This window comes from Bubalus kerabau, chromosome 1 (assembly GCF_029407905.1).
Source record: "Bubalus kerabau isolate K-KA32 ecotype Philippines breed swamp buffalo chromosome 1, PCC_UOA_SB_1v2, whole genome shotgun sequence".
In the NCBI taxonomy this organism is placed as follows: domain Eukaryota; kingdom Metazoa; phylum Chordata; class Mammalia; order Artiodactyla; family Bovidae; genus Bubalus; species Bubalus kerabau.
Window position 1 is genome coordinate 265979304 of NC_073624.1, and position 19356 is coordinate 265998659.

Here is a 19356-nt window from a genome sequence, read left to right on the forward strand (position 1 = left end):
CAAATATAAAATCATTGATGAAATTTAGAAAAAGAATAATTCCCATATTTGAAGTGCTAGTGAATACTAATCTTGATTAGTGCTAGTTTACTTTTTGATTGCATTATACACATTTGCTTTTATCCACTAGAATTAAGCAATACTAATTCAGAAAACGAAGATCATGGCATCTGGTATCATCACTTCACAGGGAATAGATGGGGAAACAGGGGAAACAGTGTCAGACTTTATTTTTGGGGGCTCCAAAATCACTGCAGATGGTGATTGCAGCCAAGAAATTAAAAGACGCTTACTCCTTGGAAGAAAAGTTATGACCAACCTAGATAGCATATTTAAAAGCAGAGACATTACTTTGCCAACAAGGTCCATCTAGTCAAGGCTATGGTTTTTCCAGTGGTCATGTATGGATGTGAGAGTTGGACTGTGAAGAAAGCTGTGCGCTGAAAAATTGATGCTTTTGAACTGTGGTGTTGGAGAAGACTCTTGAGAGTCCCTTGGACTGCAAGGAGATCCAACCAGTCCATTCTGAAGGAGATCAGCCCTGGGATTTCTTTGGAAGGAATGATGCTAAAGCTGAAACTCCAGTACTTTGGCCACCTCATGAGAAGAGTTGACTCACTGGAAAAGACCCTGATGCTGGGAGGGATTGGGGGCAGGAGGAAAAGGGGACGACAGAGGATGAGATGGCTGGATGGCATCACCAACTCTATGGACGTGAGTCTGAGTGAACTCTGGGAGTTTGTGATGGACAGGGAGGCCTGGTGTGCTGCGATTCATGGGGTCGCAAAGAGTTGGACACGACTGAGTGACTGAACTGAACTGAATTCCAGACAGTGAAATTTCAAGCCAAGTGACTTGATTTATTTCAAATTATTATTATTTTTTTTAATTACCTGGCTTTTCAGCCAAAGAACAGTTTTTTTTCCAATATGATCTGGCAGAATAAAAAGAAGTCTAAGATTAAATATTAGCCAGAAGTTTTCTAATCAATATGAATTCATCGACAAAGGATATATATATATATATATATATATATATATATATACTCTCACACAGACATGATATAAATTGGTATATATTAATTAAGCTCCAGGAGTCAGTGATGGACATGGAAGCCTGGTGTGCGGCAGTCCATGTGGTCTCAAAGATTTGGATATGACTGAGCAACTGAACTGAACTGAACTTAATATACATTATACCTGAGGTGCTAAAAGATGATTAAATTTTACATTTTTTCTCTAAAATTTTGTCAAGAAGTAGAGGAAATATTAACAGTAAAAAGGAAATTGAGGTCAGAAAGAATTGATGCCTACAGTTTTTTCCCTTTACTGTCTTAGAAGGACACTTAAGAGGCTATATGTGCTTGAAATATTGACTATAGAGATGCTTCTAAATGGTGTTTTCCTGAAATTTAAAAATCCCTTATTTTCTATTTTTTTTAATAGAAATAAGTTCATTATATGTTTTGTTCAATCCAAATATTTTAGAGATCATTTGATACCTTATATTTTTAAAGTCTTTCTGTAATACTAATATAAAATACAATATGAATGTTTTAAAATGAATGATTTTCTCAGTAGTAATGCACCTAAGGTAATTTCAGTTTAGTATTAGGAAACAATGATTATGTCACTAGGCTACTTCACCTAGAAATAAAACTTTACTAATAAACTTTATTCTGCTTGATAATGGATACTGAGTATTCTTCACAACTACAAGACACCACATCAGTGTTAAGAAAAAAAGATACTCAGTGTTTTCAGAATGTCTGCTTATATATACTGAAAGGATCATAGCATAGTTAAGAAGGAAGCAAATCCCACTTCTGGTGTAGGAGCCGTAATGATTAAGTATGGTTGTTCTTATTTCTCAGATCTCGTTGCCATTCCTGACTTTGCAAGTGGAGCCATGGAAAACTGGGGCCTCATCACGTACAGAGAGACGTCGCTGCTCTTTGACCCCAAGACCTCTTCTACTTCTGATAAACTATGGGTCACCGAGGTCATAGCCCACGAACTAGCACACCAGGTGCCTGGCTCTCACAGCATTCTCTTAGTGTCGGTTCCAAAGAGCGTTATGCAGAACACCCCCAGTCCTCCCCCAAAAATGTAAAATCATGTCATTTTATTTCCAGGGGGGACCTTAGGGATCCTCAAACCAAACACTATATGTCAAGTAGCAGAATGTTGAATCTCTAGACTATGGGTCTCATACAAGAATTTTATCACAGGAGAACTGGCCACTATGTCCTCTAAAACCTTTCAAGGCACAAAGCCTCCAAATGTCTTTTAGTAAATGAGGGTAAAGATCATACAGGTACCTAGAGCACAGTACTAGAAACCCCTACAAATAGAGATTTTTATTATTTCCCCATACACCCTCTAGTACAGTGGCATTCCAATCTAGGACAAAACCAAGCTCCCTTCAATTAGAGTTTGTGACTATTTGGCCATAATGAAGTATTTCAAGTCCATGTACTCCCAGGCTACTGACCCTGGATGCACTACCTAGCTCTCTAAACTTCAGTGTCCTCATCTATAAAATTAAGTTCATAATAGCTCCTGCTTCTTGAATCTGTTGTGAGGGTTACAGATAAGTGTCTGTGTCTGTCACACACCAGGTTCTCAGTAAGTGTTAGCCAGTCACAGCAGTGAGAGTGCCCACCACCGCCACCATTTCTTACAGAATAAGATTTCCAAGGCCTGTCTATCAACCCGGCATTACATACAATTATGAAACAGTAAAATCAGCTCTTCAGATACCAGAGACTTTTTTTCATTCTGTTTTATTTCTGCAAGTTCCCTGTTATGCAGTGAATTATTAAAGACACCGGAAATTCTCTTTCACCATATAGGCACATATCATTCAATTGTAGAAACTGGTAACATCTCTTATTTTTTAATTTTTAACTTTACCCTTTATCATGACCATAGTAATAAGAGGGGTTGTTTGTTTGTTTTAAGCAGCAGACGAAGAACTTGGAGCCATGCTCAGTGCTGTACTTTGAGAGCATATGAACAGCTTCCTCTGGCTTAGCATCTACCCACCAGCTCATCTTAGGGGATTGGATTATTAGTCACTGAAAGCTCTAAGGCACAAGCACTTAATTGAGTCTGGGGGTCCCTAATTTTCTACCCAGTGTTCATAGGGAAATAAGCAGAGAACTCTCCTTTTGAGGCTCCATGCTGCCTTAAGGCCTTCCTTTGAAAGCTTCTCTTTCATGAAGACGCAGAGTCCAGGGCTGAAGCAGCACTGGAGTTTCTGCCTTGACTATTTTGTCTTCCCATTAATCTCCATCTGGCCATGCCAGTCCTCCGCATAAAGCCCTGGCAAAGACTCTCAATGCTGGGTTAGTCAAGGATCCGCAGTGTGTCACATAAGGCCCAGATAACCCAGCTCCCCGCCACCTCTCCGGTCTCTTCTCTGAATGACACCTTCAGCGTTAGCCATCCCAGATGACCTGCCATTACCTCAACAGGCCCAGGTCGTATCAGTTCTCTGTGCTCTTGTTCCTGCTACCTGATCTGCTTAGAGCACACCCTGCTTCCAACATTCCTGGGGACCACTTGTAAGACTCAGGAAGTGAAGCATTTCCCAGTTATCCTACATACTCTCTCAGCGAAACTGATTTTTTCCTTCTGGAATCCCCTCTGCCTCTTGTGCAGATATAAATCATAGTGCCAATAACATTTTATTGCATGTATATCTCTACTGGTTGACCTCCACCATCTGTATTAAGGTAGTGGCACCATTACATACCGGAGAAGGCAATGGCACCCCACTCCAGCACTCTTGCCTGGAAAATCCCATGGACGGAGGAGCCTGGTAGGCTGCAGTGCATGGGGTCGCTAAGAGTCGGACACGACTGAGCGACTTCCCTTTCACTTTTCACTTTCATGCATTGGAGAAGGAAATGGCAATCCACTCCAGTGTTCTTGCCTGGAGAATCCCAGGGATGGGGGAGCCTGGTGGGCTTCCGTCTATGGGGTCGCACAGAGTTGGACACGACTGAAACGACTTAGCAGCAGCAGCAACTATTACATACATCTTTGTATTTGTCCTATATAACAAGGTCCTTTGTTTGCTACTTAAAAAAATAATAATAACCCTCTTATTACTATGGTAATGATAAAGGGTACAGTTAAAAATAAGAGATTTTTCCATGGCATAGTGCCAGGAACATAGTAGATTCTTAACAGATATTCACTGACTGAATGAATTAATAAAATATTCTTCCTGACTGGTGAAATGACCATAACCAGCTTGAACTTCTTGTGTTCATCACTTCTCAAATTGAGGAAACACCCACCATTCCTTCTCACAGATGTCCTTTAGAAGATTGGCATGCATTTGCAATATGATCTGAAAGCTGTAAGAAAAGTATAGAGCTTGAGCAGTTTCTAGAAGCTATGGATCTAGTGACTTCTGTTCTATAACAAGGCTCTTTTGAATCTTAAAATCTTATTATTTAAGCTTCCAATCCATCTGGAGACTGCACTCTTAAAATAGATAAACTAGAGGCACATTAAAACAACAAAGGCCAAATAGGTAAGATATAATAATATATAAAAAATAATAATATTTAAAATGTGTTACAGATCAAATATAGGTCAAGGGTAAATTTCTATTTAGCTTATCTTTTTGCATTCTTTATTTATATATATTTAAAATCTCAGACTTTTATTCTCATTAGTGGCCAAATGATCCCTAGAAGTAAACTGGGACAGAGGTCAACAACGACATTTGCTCATTAGTAATATTATGTAACAATCTGAAAGTCCTAAATGAATTCTTATCCTTTTAAGTACCTGCTACTTAATACATAAAGATGACTTCATCAAGAATATTCTGGCTTATATTTCTCCTTAGACCCTCACTGTGAGTCAGTGACAAGGTGAAATTATACTTATTGTGCAAAATGTTTAAAATAAAATGTCTCATTCTCTTCCTTAATATTAAGTCTAATATCTAGGAAATATAAGGAGGATATAATGGAAGGTAGGGCATTGGAGGCAATGTGGACACAATAGACATAATCAAAACAAGCAAAAATGTGGTGGTGAGGGGAGAAGGCAGGGAAACCAGTAGAAAGATGCTGTGCAGAGAGAAAGGGGTAGCAAAGACAGAGGCCTCAACTACTAAAAAAGAAGTTACCACCCATCGTATTTTTTTTGCTACAGTTAATAATTTTTTATATTTGTTTAACATTGAGTTTTTACCTCCCAGTGGTTTGGCAACCTGGTTACAATGGAATGGTGGAATGATATTTGGCTCAATGAAGGTTTTGCAACATACATGGAACTTATCTCTCTCAACATCACATATCCAGAGCTACAGTTTGTAAGTCACAACTTTGTATCTCATACTATACGTCCTAAGAAATCATTAACTTACTATTATAATTTTTAGAAAATGCCAAAGAGAACACGGCATTGTGTTTTTGAATCTCTGGTATTTTCTTTTGTATAAACAGATTGTATGGGTTTGCTAGGGCTGCCATGACAAAATTCCACAGACTGGGTGGCTTAAGCCAGTGTATTTTCTCACAGATCTGGAGGCTGTCTGGCTTCAAAATACTCCAAATTGCCAAAAAGAAAATTTAAGGCATTATTCTATATTTATCCAAGAGTCTATAAGCAATATGTCTGTTTACATAATGAATTCTAAGATGGTGCTTCCCTGATGGCTTAAATGGTAAAGAATCTGCCTGCAATGCAGGAGACCAGGGTTGGATTCTCCCTGGAGAAAGGAATGGCAACCCACTGCAGTATTCTTGCCTGGAGAATCCCGTGGACAGGGGAACCTGGTGGGCTACAGTTCACAAGGTCGAAAAGTGTCCGACATGACTGAAGCCACTTAGCAAGCACGAAGGAGGTCTGAACAGCACATAAAAAGGTAGTGCTAACTAGTAATGGATAATTAGCTCTTTGGGGTAAATATTTGGTCCAGTACAGTTACAGACAGACATGGATTCAAAGCCAGTGTCTTTTTTTTTTTTTGCTATGTGCCGAGTCTGTGGTTTAATCCAAAAGCTTCATGCACTCTCACTTGTAAAATGTGTACAATGCCTCTTCCTTGCAGAGTGTTGAAAGGACTGCAGCTGAGGAATATAAGAGCCTGACACATAGCACATGCTCACCAAATGGGAACCTTTGTTTTATTTCTGTTTCCAAGGGCTTTGCTCGTGGTAAACATTCAGGTAGTGTCTGAGGAAATATCACATTTATACCTTTAACAAAACAGAGAATTGGTGAAAGGGGACTATATAAGGGGAAAGAAACATTTTGTAAGAAATATTGTTTGAATACTTACTTCTGAGAATATCTTACTAAACCTAGCATCTTTGCTATTGCTTTGAGTGTCAAATGGCAATTGAAAAAAACAAATGTTCTCTCCCGTTTAGGATGACAGTTTTTCGAACACGTGTTTTGAAGTAATTAAAAGAGATTCATTAAATTCATCCCATCCTATCTCCAATCAAGCAAAAACTGCTACTCAAATAAAGGAAATGTTTGATGCTGTTTCGTACAACAAGGTAGGAGATGCTGTGGACCAGGTGGTAAATGCTCTGCCCTGGGAGGAATATAATGAGGCCAGTACATCAAGAGTTGAAGTTCTTGGTGCCAGGTTACCTCTGTGTCACTTTTTGTTTTATTTGCGGTTCATTTATCAGACATTACACATGTTCCACGGCATGTAAGCTTCCTTTAAAAACATATGCTACCCTTTACCTTCTTTTTCTTTGTGTTTTTATTTAGGGAGCTTGTATTTTGAATATGCTCAAGGATTTTCTGAGTGAGGAGACATTCAGGAAAGGAATTATTCACTACTTAAAGAAGTTCACCTATAGAAATGCGAAGAATGATGATTTGTGGCACAGTCTGTCAAATGTAAGTCATTGGTTGAGTTACAGGAGACTACTGGTGAGCCTAAACAGTGACAAGCTAATTATGAAGGCTTATAAATAGTTATAATGTCAGGCAACAGATGTTTATTGCACTTGCCACACCGCCAGGGTTAAGCAGGTAGCACCTATTTCCTCTGGCACCTCGCTAAACCAAGATGCTACACTAGCTTAGCCCCGGGGGCTCAGTATTTGACCTGCTTCTCTTTGGCTTCCCTTTTCTGGTTAACCCTACATTTTGTCTTCTGTTTCCAAACCTTTCATGACTTTGTAATTCCTTCATGTAACTCCTAATCTTCTCTTCCCAAACTTAAGTTTAAATTCTACTTGTTTAGCTTTATGTCCCAGCCCGTATTCGGTTGAGTGAGACCCACCTTCTCCCTCGCGCAGGAAATCCTGCTCATCCCTGTCATCACGCCTTTGTTTCTGGTGCACTTGCTGCCTGAAGTGTTCTTCCTTCTTTTCAGCAACTCAGGTGCTGTCCATCCTTTGAGATCTAGCTGAGGGGTCACCTCCTTCTCAGAGCCAGCTCCAGCACTCATAGCCTTTCTGCTGAATACCTAGAAGAGCACTCGTGAATCTGCTCCAGCGAGTGACGTTCTCTTTTATTGGTTTCCATTGATTTAATGATAACAGTGATAATAATAAACAAAATCTGCTTAAGAGAAAGAATCATGTCAGGCCCCTAGTATTCTATTGTCCCTATAATCATGGTTAAGAGATGGTTAACATTTGATTGAGAAATATATGGTCTCTGTCATTGAGATTCCTGTAGGATAGTATATAAGAGAAAACATGCAGTCAACTCGGATGATTCTAACAATTATTCAAATATTTCTAGATTTCCAAATGCAAGGACAGTACTTTTTTATGGAAATAATAAACTGACAGGGCTTGTGCCTGCAAGTAGAAATAAATACCCTAGGGTATTTGTACACAAAGTGAACTGAAAGTGAAAGTCGCTTAGTCGTGTCTGACTCTTTGTGACCCCATGGATTATACAGTTGATGGAATTCTCCAGGCCAGAACACTGGAGTGGGTAGCCTTTCCCTTCTCCAGGGGATCTTCCCAACCCAGGGATCAAACCTAGGTCTCCCACATTGCAGGTGGATTCTTTACCAGCTGAGCCACAAGGGAAGCCCTTTGTACACAAAAGAGGTCCTCTATTCTTTGTAAGCACTTTTGTCCCAGGGGTGATAATAATATTATTCAATATTTGTATAGCACGTCATAGTTTAAAAAAATTCATGCACATTATCTTATTTGATTTTTCTGCACCCTTATTAAGTCTGGATCCTTAAGGTTTAACTTATTGTGATTTTGTGGTCAAAGAAGCAAATGCAAGTAATTAAAATTTCACAGTAGCTCAAAACTTTTACTGACATTTCTCAAAAACCCTAAAAGGGATCAAATACACCATCCTTTGTAATACTTATAAAAAAGGTTCTTTCTTGGGGTTTCCCTGATGCTCAATGGTAAAGAATACACCTGCCAATGCAGGAGACACAGCGTTGATCCCTGATTCGGGAAGATCCCATAAGCTGCGGAGCAACTAAGCCCACATACCACAACTACTGAGTGTGCGCTCTCGAGCCAGGGAGCTGCAACCACTGAAGCCCAAGTCCCTAGAGCCTGTGTCTTGAAGCAAGAGAAGCCACCGCGGTGAGAAGCCCACCCACTGCAACTCCAGAGTAGCCCCTGTTCACTGCAGCCAGGGAAAAGCCCTCACAGCAGTGCAGACCCAGGGCAGCCAAAATACAAAAGTAAATTTTCAAAAAAGTCTCAAGAAAATGCTCTTTCTCCATCACCTCCTGCAGGTGATCCAGATGATCTCGTCCTGGTTCCCTCCCAGGTTCTCAACAAGAACATTGCTTTTCCCTCCCATCCATTTCCTTCCCTCCTCCTTTCCAAGGATGTGTACTTGTGTGTGTGTGTGTGTGTGTGTGTGTGTGTAGACCTTGCCTGAGCCTTTTTTTTTTCCCAAAGAGGAAGAATCCATCTTTTGTGTGGTTAGTGAGTGGAAAGGGGATTAAAGGAGAGATTTGGCCAAGAATTACAGGTCTGTGAACAATCCTATATTAATTTTTGTCACATTGTGCTTATTACCATCTCAAGAAGGTGACGTAGGCAATCTTAACCCATTTTTTTCAATGGGTTTTCCCATTTTTTAAATGGAAAAACTAATGCTAATGGAGAGATTCGTTCAAGATGTTATACAAGTGAGTGATGGAGTCGTTACTTAAAATCTGTCTTCTGACTCAGTCTAGTATTCATTCTCTCAATGACATCACAGTTACTGTAGAAGTCTCCCATCTAACCTTCCCCTAAAGGTCCTAAATTCTTAGTTGACCCCCTTCTGATGTCAAACGAAATGGTGGCACAAAAATGATAAATTTCCCCAAATACCTAACTCAGCACGGTGTCACATAATATCAATTAAATATTTAAAAGAGTAACTTTTATGCTTTTTAATGAATTGCTATGCTCATTATCATGTCTAGATGAATTACATTTTCGTCCATTTAAGCTAACAATGTTTGCACTCATGTCAAATGTTCATTTTAAGCCAACTCTCAGAGGCCAAATGGCAGCGCTCTTTTATTTTTGTTTTGTAGAATTGTTTAGAAGGTGATTCCACATCGGGTGGATTTTGTTATTCTGATTCCAAGAAGACAAGCAGCACAGTAAGTAGAAAGAGACTTGGAGGGTGGAAGAGATTTGGCTCATCTCCAGACCTGGAGTGAGTCTGTAAAGTTGTCCAGCTGCCCCTTTAAATAACTGGAGAGAAGAATAAACTCCACAATTTTCCTTGAAACAAAGTTGACTGAAGAAGGAATGCTGAGGCCATTAAGGGGAGGGTGGTGCTCTTACTACTGTATTTTTGTTGTTATAATTCAGCTTTCCCACAATCCCACCAATGGCTAAAAATATCTCAGCTCAAAATTCCTCTGAGTGGTTATTGCTGCACTATCCTCAGGGCTCTGCAAAATGCCAAACCAAATATGTTAGGTTTGGAAATAGTATGAATGGCGTTCTTGAGGCCCTTTTTGTTTACTTCTGGGAAGTTATTGGAACATTTTAGGAGAGAGAAAAAAAAAATAGTCATCATGGAAAAAAAAAAAGAAAAGGCAAACTTTTTAAAAAGCGTCACGATAATCCCATCAAGTATGGTTTTAAAGGAAGATTCAGCATCATGCAGTGATCAGAAACCTGTACTAGACACTGTTAATAAAAAGCTAGAGGTTTTGTCCTCCACTCCATATACCTCTATTGATATAATACTGTTCTATTGGAATTTTTAAAAGAGACATTTCTTCCTAAACCTCTGGATTCCATCGTTAATGAAATGGAGGGGAGTTTTTGTTTTGTTTTGGTGGGTCCTTTTTTTCTTCTGTTTTGAAAGGGAGCAGAGAGGGGCCCCAGTCTTAAGCCCTTCCTCTTGGCCTTTCTTGCCCTGTATTGACCCTCAGGCTCCCAGACATGTCCCTCCTTCAGGCAACTTTCCAGGAGTACCCATGGATGGGGAGGGAAGGGGCAGGTCCAGCCCAGGTTCTACATGGCCCCGCTGGGAGACTGCAGTTGGAGTCTGCTCTTCCTGCCCAAGCCATGTCCCTAGCATCCAAGGAGGTCTAAGTATCTGATCTCTCTCTGGTTTCTCTCCTGTGCCTCTGGTTACCAAAGTCACTTGTCCTTTCAGCTCGCGTTTCTGCGGGAAAATGTAGAGCTCAAGGAGATGATGGCCACATGGACTCTGCAGAAAGGCATCCCCCTCGTGGTGGTTAAACGAGAAGGGCGTTCCCTCAGACTGCAGCAGGAGCGCTTCTTGTCCGGGGTTTTCAAAGAGGACCCCGAATGGGGGACTCTGCAGGAAAGGTGGTTGCTTTTTTTTCCTGTCGGTCTAGTTTACCTCATCTCAGTTTACTGACAACTGCATTAGCTTTCTTTCAGCTTCTCTGGCAATTTTATGGGATGCTATTTCTGCTGCTGCTGCTGCTGCTAAGTCACTTCAGTCGTGTCCAACTCTGTGAGACCCCATAGACGGCAGCCCACCAGGCTCCCCCATCCCTGGGATTCTCCAGGCAAGAACACTGGAGTGGGCTGCCATTTCCTTCTCCAGTGCATGAAAGTGAGAAGTGAAAGTGAAGTCGCTCAGTTGTGTCCGACTCTTAGCGACCCCATGGACTGCAGCCCACAGGGCTCCTCTGTCCATGGGATTTTTCCAGGCAAGAGTGCTGGAGTGGGGTGCCATTGCCTTCTCCGATGCTATTTCTACACAGGACTTAATAGGCTAAACTAGCCTCAATAGCAGCCTTAAAGAGCTTCAGGTGACCTAGACTGCGTTGGTGAGCAGCATATTCTTGCTAATCCTGTGGCCACACTTAGGACCTCAGTTCTGATGCAGAAGTTATATTTCTAACATAATATTCCCTGACTGTCTACTAGCCTTCTTTATGCTGTGTGTGCTCAATTGCTCAGTTGTGTCCAACTCTTCACAACCCCATGGACTGTAGCCCTCCAGGCTTCTCTGTCCATGGAATTTTCCAGGCAAGAGTACTGGGCACTAATAAGTTATGAGACAGTAGACTAGACTTCCCTGCTGGCTCAGATGGTAAAGCGTCTGCCTACAATACGGGAGACCCAGGTTCAACCCCTGGGTTGGGAAGATCTCCTGGAGAAGAAAATGGCAACCCACTCCAGTATTCTTGCCTGGAAAATCCCATGGACAGAGGAGCCTGTAGGCTACAGTCCATGGGGTCACAAAGAGTTGGACATGACTGAGCGACTTCACTTCAAGTTATGAGACTGACCCATACCTAGGAAGATAAGATGTATGACAGCTATACATCTTATCAGAAAAGGCATTTCCTGTGTGTTAAGTCATGGGCTTCCCAGGTGGTGCAGTGGTAAAGAATCTGCCTGCCAATGCAAGAGATGCAGGTTTGATCCCTGGATCCGGAAGATCCCCTGGAGTAGGAAATGGCAACTCGCTCTGGTATTCTTATCTGGAAAATTTCATAGACAGAAGAGCCTGGCAAGCTATAGTCCATGGGGTTGCAAAAAGTCAGACATGACTGAGCACACACACACACACACACACACACGTGTTAAATTAGATAAGACCTTCAGCTCCCTTTTATTTTTTAGTAAGAGACTATAAATGTAATGTCTTAAAACATGAATGTTCTTGGTAACAATAAAAGCAAATCCAATTACCCACTCGGTCATCTTGCTCACAAACCTGTCCTAAGAAAACTTGGTAAAGGTTTTACTAAAATCAAGAAATACAACACTGTCCACCTTCCTCTGATCTCATTCAATAAGATGAATGAGATTAATTTGAAAAGAAATAATCCAAGTGAATCAGTGCTGGCTTTTATGATTATTACTTTTTCTAAAATCTAGCTGTCTAAAAACAGTTTTAGAATTTTTTTTGAGAATCAGAAGCAAACTCAAGGCCTTTAACACATAGAATGTAACATTTTCCATTTTGATCTCATCAGATGTCTATTTCCATCCAACAGCAGCCCTTATGCCATTTAACTATGAACACATCCATCCATTTCTCTGTATGCCCTTTTGAAGTCCAAACCTCAGAGAGCTTAAACAATTTGAAGCTTGGCAACACAGGCTGGAAAATTTAATGTTTGATTTATTATTGGGAAAGCAGGACTCACAATTCTGCAACTTATCAAAATGTCACGAGAGAGTTCAATAGTGTGAATGGCTCAGAATAACAAGTATCTATATGAAGCAGGATTTGGATTTCTCTTATAAAACTATTGCCCTCTGATCCATGCTTATCCAAACTTATGAATTGCTACTCTTTCTCTCTTTACTCCCAGGTGGGTTTATCCGGGAAAATCTCTGTCCTTCTAGAGCCAAAATCTATCCATGAATCTTGATCCATTACATCTTAGTGATATCTGTGTGTCTCCTTTTACCTTTTTGTGTAAATATTTCAACTGCTTTGTTGATTATTGGTACTCTGGGTTGGCAGGTAGATTATTTCTTCTGACCTTTTATTAAATCGAGTCTGTGTCTGTTGTCTCTTTTACTAGTTTAGGTTTTTCTGAGGACTAATGGGCATATCCTCAGTTACTATTCTTTCTGTTTTATACCTATTGGTATTTTCAAGCATCTGATTTTATAGGATTACTATAGCTAATATGGCTTACTATGTTAGAGGAAATGAGCTCTAGAGGCAGCTAGAAATTAGTCAGGGAAAAATAGCTAATTTCAGTTATTTACCATAGGAAGGCCCTTCCACAGTAACTGAGGCCTTTTCCTTCAATCCGTTCTGCTTCTCTGCTCTCTGCACTTGGCCAACGAGCAGCTCCTGGCTTATTGCTGCTTGCTGACCACTTAGCAGGCGGGGGTTGAATGCGGATAGCTTCACTGAACAAAAAGATAAGTGGAAGAATCATGCTAGAGTAAGATCTTTACCTTTTGGGGTTTTTTTCTACAGCTTTGATTTAGTTATTTAAATTAATATCAGACTGTGAGAATTTTTGGAAATGTGAAAGGAAGATTTTTTTTTCTTTTACTTAGAAGAAAACAATCAGCAGGAATTGTGGTGGTATAAAATTTAGACTGTAAATGTCACAGGTAATTGTGACAGAGTTCAACTAGGTATATATTACTGCTCCTTCATAATCATTAAAGAATTTTTGCACGCCCAAGGAACCATTAGTCTTAGCCTGTAAAATTTATAAGGCCAATGATAGTGTGAAGGACGGGCGATTAGGTGTCTTTTATAGCCTCTCTGAATCTGACAATGTGGACATTGAAATGGCCATTGATTTCATCTGTAACAGTCTTTACTTTCAAATGTAGGTACCTTTGGCATATCCCAGTGACCTACTCCACGAGTTACTCTCATGTGATTCACAGACACATTCTGAAACTGAAGACAGGTAAAATGAACTAATTAGCCAAAAAACCTTTTAATTCTGAAATTAAATGTGTTCTGAGCTATAGGGAGGACAGTTGCTGCTGCTGCTGCTGCTAAGTCGCTTCAGTCGTGTCCGACTCTGTGCGACCCCAGAAATGGCAGCCCACCAGGCGCCCCCGTCCCTGGGATTCTCCAGGCAAGAACACTGGAGTGGGTTGCCATTTCCTTCTCCAATGCATGAAAGTGAAAAGTGAAAGGGAAATCGCTCAGTCATATCTATACCTATGTGTTACTAAAAGAACCTTTAAGCTAAAAAGTCTGGGTTTTTAATTCAGGAGAAAGTTCTCTTGTGTTTTTAGCACTTAGAGAAGGGTTTCAAGAATTGATGATGTCTGATCTTATGTCTTTTAATGCCTACTGATTCAGTGGGAAAAGGTGTTCACTTTAGAACTGATTGGCCCTGGATTCAAATCCTGATTCTGTCACCTACTGGAAGGATGTATGGCCTTAAGAAAATTTTTTAACTCCTGAGCTTCAATTTTCTCATTTATTTTGAATGAGGACTAAGCCTCAAGAGTTTTTGAGAGTATATAGTAATGTTATTTTACCACCTACTACAATGTCTGAAATATTAAAAATAATATAATTTTAACTTCTCCTTTAAACACGTCACTGAAATTTTAAAATGTTTCCCTCATAATCTCACGTTCAACCTGCAGTCCTTATTTTGCCCCAGATAAGAACTGGACAAATGGATCACCTACTTACATATACATATTTCAACATGCAGCAACCAAACCGTGAGACAAGGCTACCAGAAATGCCTTTTAGATCCGCATAGGCTGCTTTCGAGAACACATTCATCAGCCCATTTCCTAGGAATTAGTTTATTTATTAATTTAATAAAATCACCATTCCCAAAATAAGCCATCCAGCAGACTATGAAAATAAATATCATCATGAGTCTTCCAGAACTTTGTCCTCCTGTTGATTTATTACTAATGATATGAAGAAGAATACTTCTGGAGATATTCATGATGTGTTCTTTGATGAGGAAATACCCATACCAATTTTCTCCTCCTAGATACTGTGGATTTATCTGAGAAGACCGACTGGGTGAAATTCAACGTGGACTCCAATGGCTACTACATCGTTCATTATGAGGGACAAGGATGGGACGAGCTCATTATGTTGTTGAATCAGAACCACACACTTCTCAGGCCAAAGGACAGACTAGGTCTGATTCACGATGCGTTTCAGCTAGTAAGGTAATGCAAAACTTCAACTGATTTCACAGGGCATCACTGCTCCCTAACCAGATATGTTAGATTTCAAATCAAACGTTCAGTGCTAATCATTCATATGATATGGATTTGAATGGAGGTCAAATACTGGCCATGAGTCAAAGCCTACCCACTGATAAAATATTTTTATTCACCTAACGTTTAAAAATTTAATTCAACATTTCAAAATGTGGAGAAATGTATGTAAAAACCCTGACTTCTGGAATCCCTTAAATAATGAGAAGATTTGGCAACTGCGGGTCTTCGTTCCCACAGGGCAGCCATAGAGGAGGGTACAGTGGGCAGATCTTCCTTTAAGCCAGGTGTGCATTTACCTCGGTACTCAAGTCCTAAATGATACACTTGGGGTTGTGCTTCACTCCCTTATGGTAGCCTCCAGGCATTTACGCTTTTGACCTCAAGTTTCAAATTGTTTATGCTAGAATCTTGCTGTTTCACTAAATACTGACATAATCTATTAGACAAAAGGTTATAATCTTTGTAATTTTAAAATCTGGTGCACAAGCCATTCCTTACTTTGCTCACATCAGGGAAATCAATATGAAATTGGTAGAAAAATTAAGGAAGAATTGGCTACTTCTGTTTATTCCTCTTTAGACTTTTCTGGAAAGATACAGTGTTTTCTTTCTTTTTTCCTACTTGTCATCAACGGAATAATAGGTAGAATAAATCAAGTCACCAGGTCACTGGTGGAAGAAAGTTGGGGATCAGTTGACGTATCATGCTCTGTAAACTTTTCCTATTCTGAGAACTACTGTAATGTACTCATTTTATTCAGTGTGACATATTACTTTCTTTCACATGCTTATTTAGGTCAAATTAAGTAAAAGTAACCAGCAAAACATCTCTCAAGCAGAGCTTCTCTGTACAACAGAATTCCCCAGTTAGAAAAGGAAGAGGACTGGGAGCTTAACCCCCAACCCCAAAGGTCTCAGGAATATCATGAGCTATCCTACTTCTGACTGGATGCATGCGAGACCAACTGAGGAGCGGACTATGGTTAGTTGAGGGAGGTTTGTCTGCTCAAAGGAGAAACTCTGAGAAGATTGCAAAGAAAATAGATTAAAAATTTTAAACTAGGCAGAATGAAGAATACTTACAACTCAGAATATGAAAGCCGATCTTTCCAATAGCTGGAAGTCTTTTCTGCTGTTTCTAGCCTATAAATTTATGGGCACTCTCAATTTAGCAGCAGGAATCCTGCAGTTACTGATGTATCAGTAGACAAGCAATCATCATTTCTTTACCAACTAGATAGGTTAATGAGGTTCTGAGTACAAATTTTGGCTTAAAACAGGTCAACTATCAATACATACTACCTCTTCACTTATTGTTTGACTTTTGACAAGCTATTTAACCTTTTTAAACCTAAATTTTCTAGTCTTCAAAACTTTTTTAATCTTTAAAACTCCAGTAATAATAGTGTCTATCATATGAGGTTGTTTTGAGGGTTGCATAAGGTAATGTAGATACAGCCCTAAGTACAGTAATAAATGCTCAATAAATGGTAGCTGTTAGCATTATTAGTCTTATCTAATATAAATTGTTTAAAAGATCATGTACTAAATAGGAAGATGAGGTGACAACACAGAAAAATGCATTTCAAATAATGTGAAAGTGAAAAGAAAAAACAGAATGTAAGCTTAAGTTAGCAACTACATGGAAAAAAAAAATGAGCTAATGGTGAAAAAAACAAAAGGGGAAAGAAATATTCCAAAGACCTACTAATGAATATGTAGGGGTAATGAAATTATGTGTTTTTCCCCTTCTTTAATTTCCAATTGTCTTGTAACTTGTTTATACTACTTTTATAAGAAAACTAATTGTATAAGAAAACAATTTTAAAGTCTCATAATAGGTCTACTTTTTTTTTTTTTTCTTATTCCTCTGCTTTAGTGATATGTAGTTTTTCCTTCCCTGCTTTGTGAAATATCTACTTAAGAGTTTAAGGATATAATCTGTGACTGCATTGAGCTTAGAGACAAAATTTGACCCAGGAATGCATATTCATTTTAACTGAGTTTTCATACTTGTTATTAAATATTTAATACTTGGATCTCCTCTGAGTTGAGTGGAATTAAGATGACAACCATAAATTCCTTACAGGTAAACTATTTATCTTTTGTATTCCAATACCCTAGAAAGAAGTCCCAGATTGTTTCCTCAGGGATACAGTTTATTTCACAAAGGTACCATTTAGCTGAAACCTTATGCAAATAAGTAGATATAGATTTTTTTGTTGGGCTAAAATATATGCATATATATATGTTTAGTCTTTAAGGTAAACAGACATTCAGATAACATTTTGTGCATTAATTGAAGCAGAAAGCAGGTGGTGAGGCGCTGGATTTTTATTAAATAATAACTCCATGAAAATGATTCCCTCTTTGATGAGTATTAAGATTAAAGTATTTTAAGTAGGTAAGTACGAATAAATAATGGAATTTGTCTTAGTAAAAAATCAGTTCAGTTCAGTTCAGTCGCTCAGTTGTGTCCGACTCTTTGCAACCCCATGAACCAAAGCACACCAGGCCTCCCTGTCCATCACCAACCCCCGGAGTTCACTCAAACTCAAGTCCATCGAGTCGGTGATGCCATCCAGCCATCTCATCCTCTGTCGTCCCCTTCTCCTCCTGCTCCCAATCCCTCCCAGCATCAGGGTCTTTTTAAATGAGTCAGTTCTTTGCATCAGGTGGCCAAAGTATTGGAGTTTCAACTTCAACATCAGTCCTTCCAATAAACACTCAGGACTGATCTCCTTTAGGATGGACTGGTTGGATCTCCTTGCAGTCCAAGGGACTCTCAAGAGTCTTCTCCAACACCACAGTTCAAAAGCATCAATTCTTCAGTGCTCAGCTTTCTTCACAGTCCAACTCTCACATCCATTCTTGACCACTGGAAAACCCATAGCCTTGACTAGACGGACCTTTGTTTGCAAAGTAATGTCTCTGCTTTTAAATATGCTATCTAGGTTGGTCATAACTTTCCTTCCAAGGAGTAAGCGTCTTTTAATTTCATGGCTGCAGTCACCATCTGCAGTGATTTTGGAGCCCAAAAAAATAAAGTCTGACACTGTTTCCACTGTTTCCCCATCTATTTCCCATAAAGTGATGGGACCAGATGCCATGATCTTCGTTTTCTGAATGTTGAGCTTTAAGCCAACTTTTTCACTCTCCACTTTCACTTTCATCAAGAGGCTTTTTAGTTCCTCTTCACTTTCTGCCATAAGGGTGGTGTCATCTGCATATCTGAGGTTATTGAGATTTCTCCCTGCAATCTTGATTCCAGCTTGTGCTCCTTCCAGCCCCGTGTTTCTCATGATGTACTCTGCATATAAGTTAAATAAGCAGGATAACCATATACAGCCTTGACGTACTCCTTTTCCTATTTGGAACCAGTCTGTTGTTCCATGTCCAGTTCTAACTGTTGCTTCCTGACCTGCATATAGGTTTCTCAAGAGACAGGTCAGGTGGTCTGGTATTCCCATCTCTTTCAGAATTTTCCACAGTTTATTGTGATCCACACAGTCAAAGGCTTTGGCATAGTCAATAAAGCAGAAATAGTTGTTTTTCAGGAACTCTCTTGCTTTTTCGATGATCCAGCAGATGTTGGCAATTTGATCTCTGGTTCCTCTGCCTTTTCTAAAACCAGCTTGAACATCTGAAAGTTCACGGTTCACCTATTGCTGAAGCCTGGCTTGGAGAATTTTGAGCATTACTTTATTAGCGTGTGAGATGAGTGCAATTGTGCGGTAGTTTGAGCATTCTTTGGCATTGCCTTTCTTTGGAATTGGAATGAAAACTGACCTTTTCCAGTCCTGTGGCCACAGCTGAGTTTTCCAAATTTGCTGGCATATTGAGTGCAGCACTTTCACAGCATCATCTTCCAGGATTTGAAATAGTTCAACTGGAATTCTATCACCTCCACTAGCTTTGTTCGTATTGATGCTTTCTAAGGCCCACTTGACTTCCCATTGCAGGATGTCTGGCTCTAGGTGAGTGATCACACCATCATGATTATCTGGGTCATGAAGCTCTTTTTTGTACAGTTCTTCTGTGTATTCTTGCCATCTCTTCTTAATATCTTCTGCTTCTGTTAGGTCCAGCTTCCCTCGTAGCTCAGACAATAAAACGTCTGCCTACAATGCAGGAGAGCTGGGTTCAATCCCTGGGTCAGAAAGATCTGCTGGAGAAGGAAATGGCAACCCACTCCAGTGTTCATGCCTGGAAAATCCCATGGACTGAGGAGCCTGGTAG

General features: G+C 39.8%; 1 protein-coding gene across 1 annotated transcript in view; it reads left to right on the plus strand.

The window, feature by feature from the left end:
* The window catches only part of ERAP2 (endoplasmic reticulum aminopeptidase 2), a 52870-nt gene that overhangs the window by 18549 nt on the left and 14965 nt on the right, over positions 1 to 19356 (plus strand). Inside the window, exons 6-13 of the mRNA XM_055565313.1 lie at positions 1874 to 2028; positions 5227 to 5340; positions 6404 to 6535; positions 6759 to 6890; positions 9520 to 9588; positions 10602 to 10777; positions 13739 to 13818; positions 14881 to 15064. Of these exons, the coding sequence (XP_055421288.1) occupies positions 1874 to 2028; positions 5227 to 5340; positions 6404 to 6535; positions 6759 to 6890; positions 9520 to 9588; positions 10602 to 10777; positions 13739 to 13818; positions 14881 to 15064 (1042 nt within the window). The remainder of the gene's footprint in view (positions 1 to 1873; positions 2029 to 5226; positions 5341 to 6403; positions 6536 to 6758; positions 6891 to 9519; positions 9589 to 10601; positions 10778 to 13738; positions 13819 to 14880; positions 15065 to 19356) is intronic.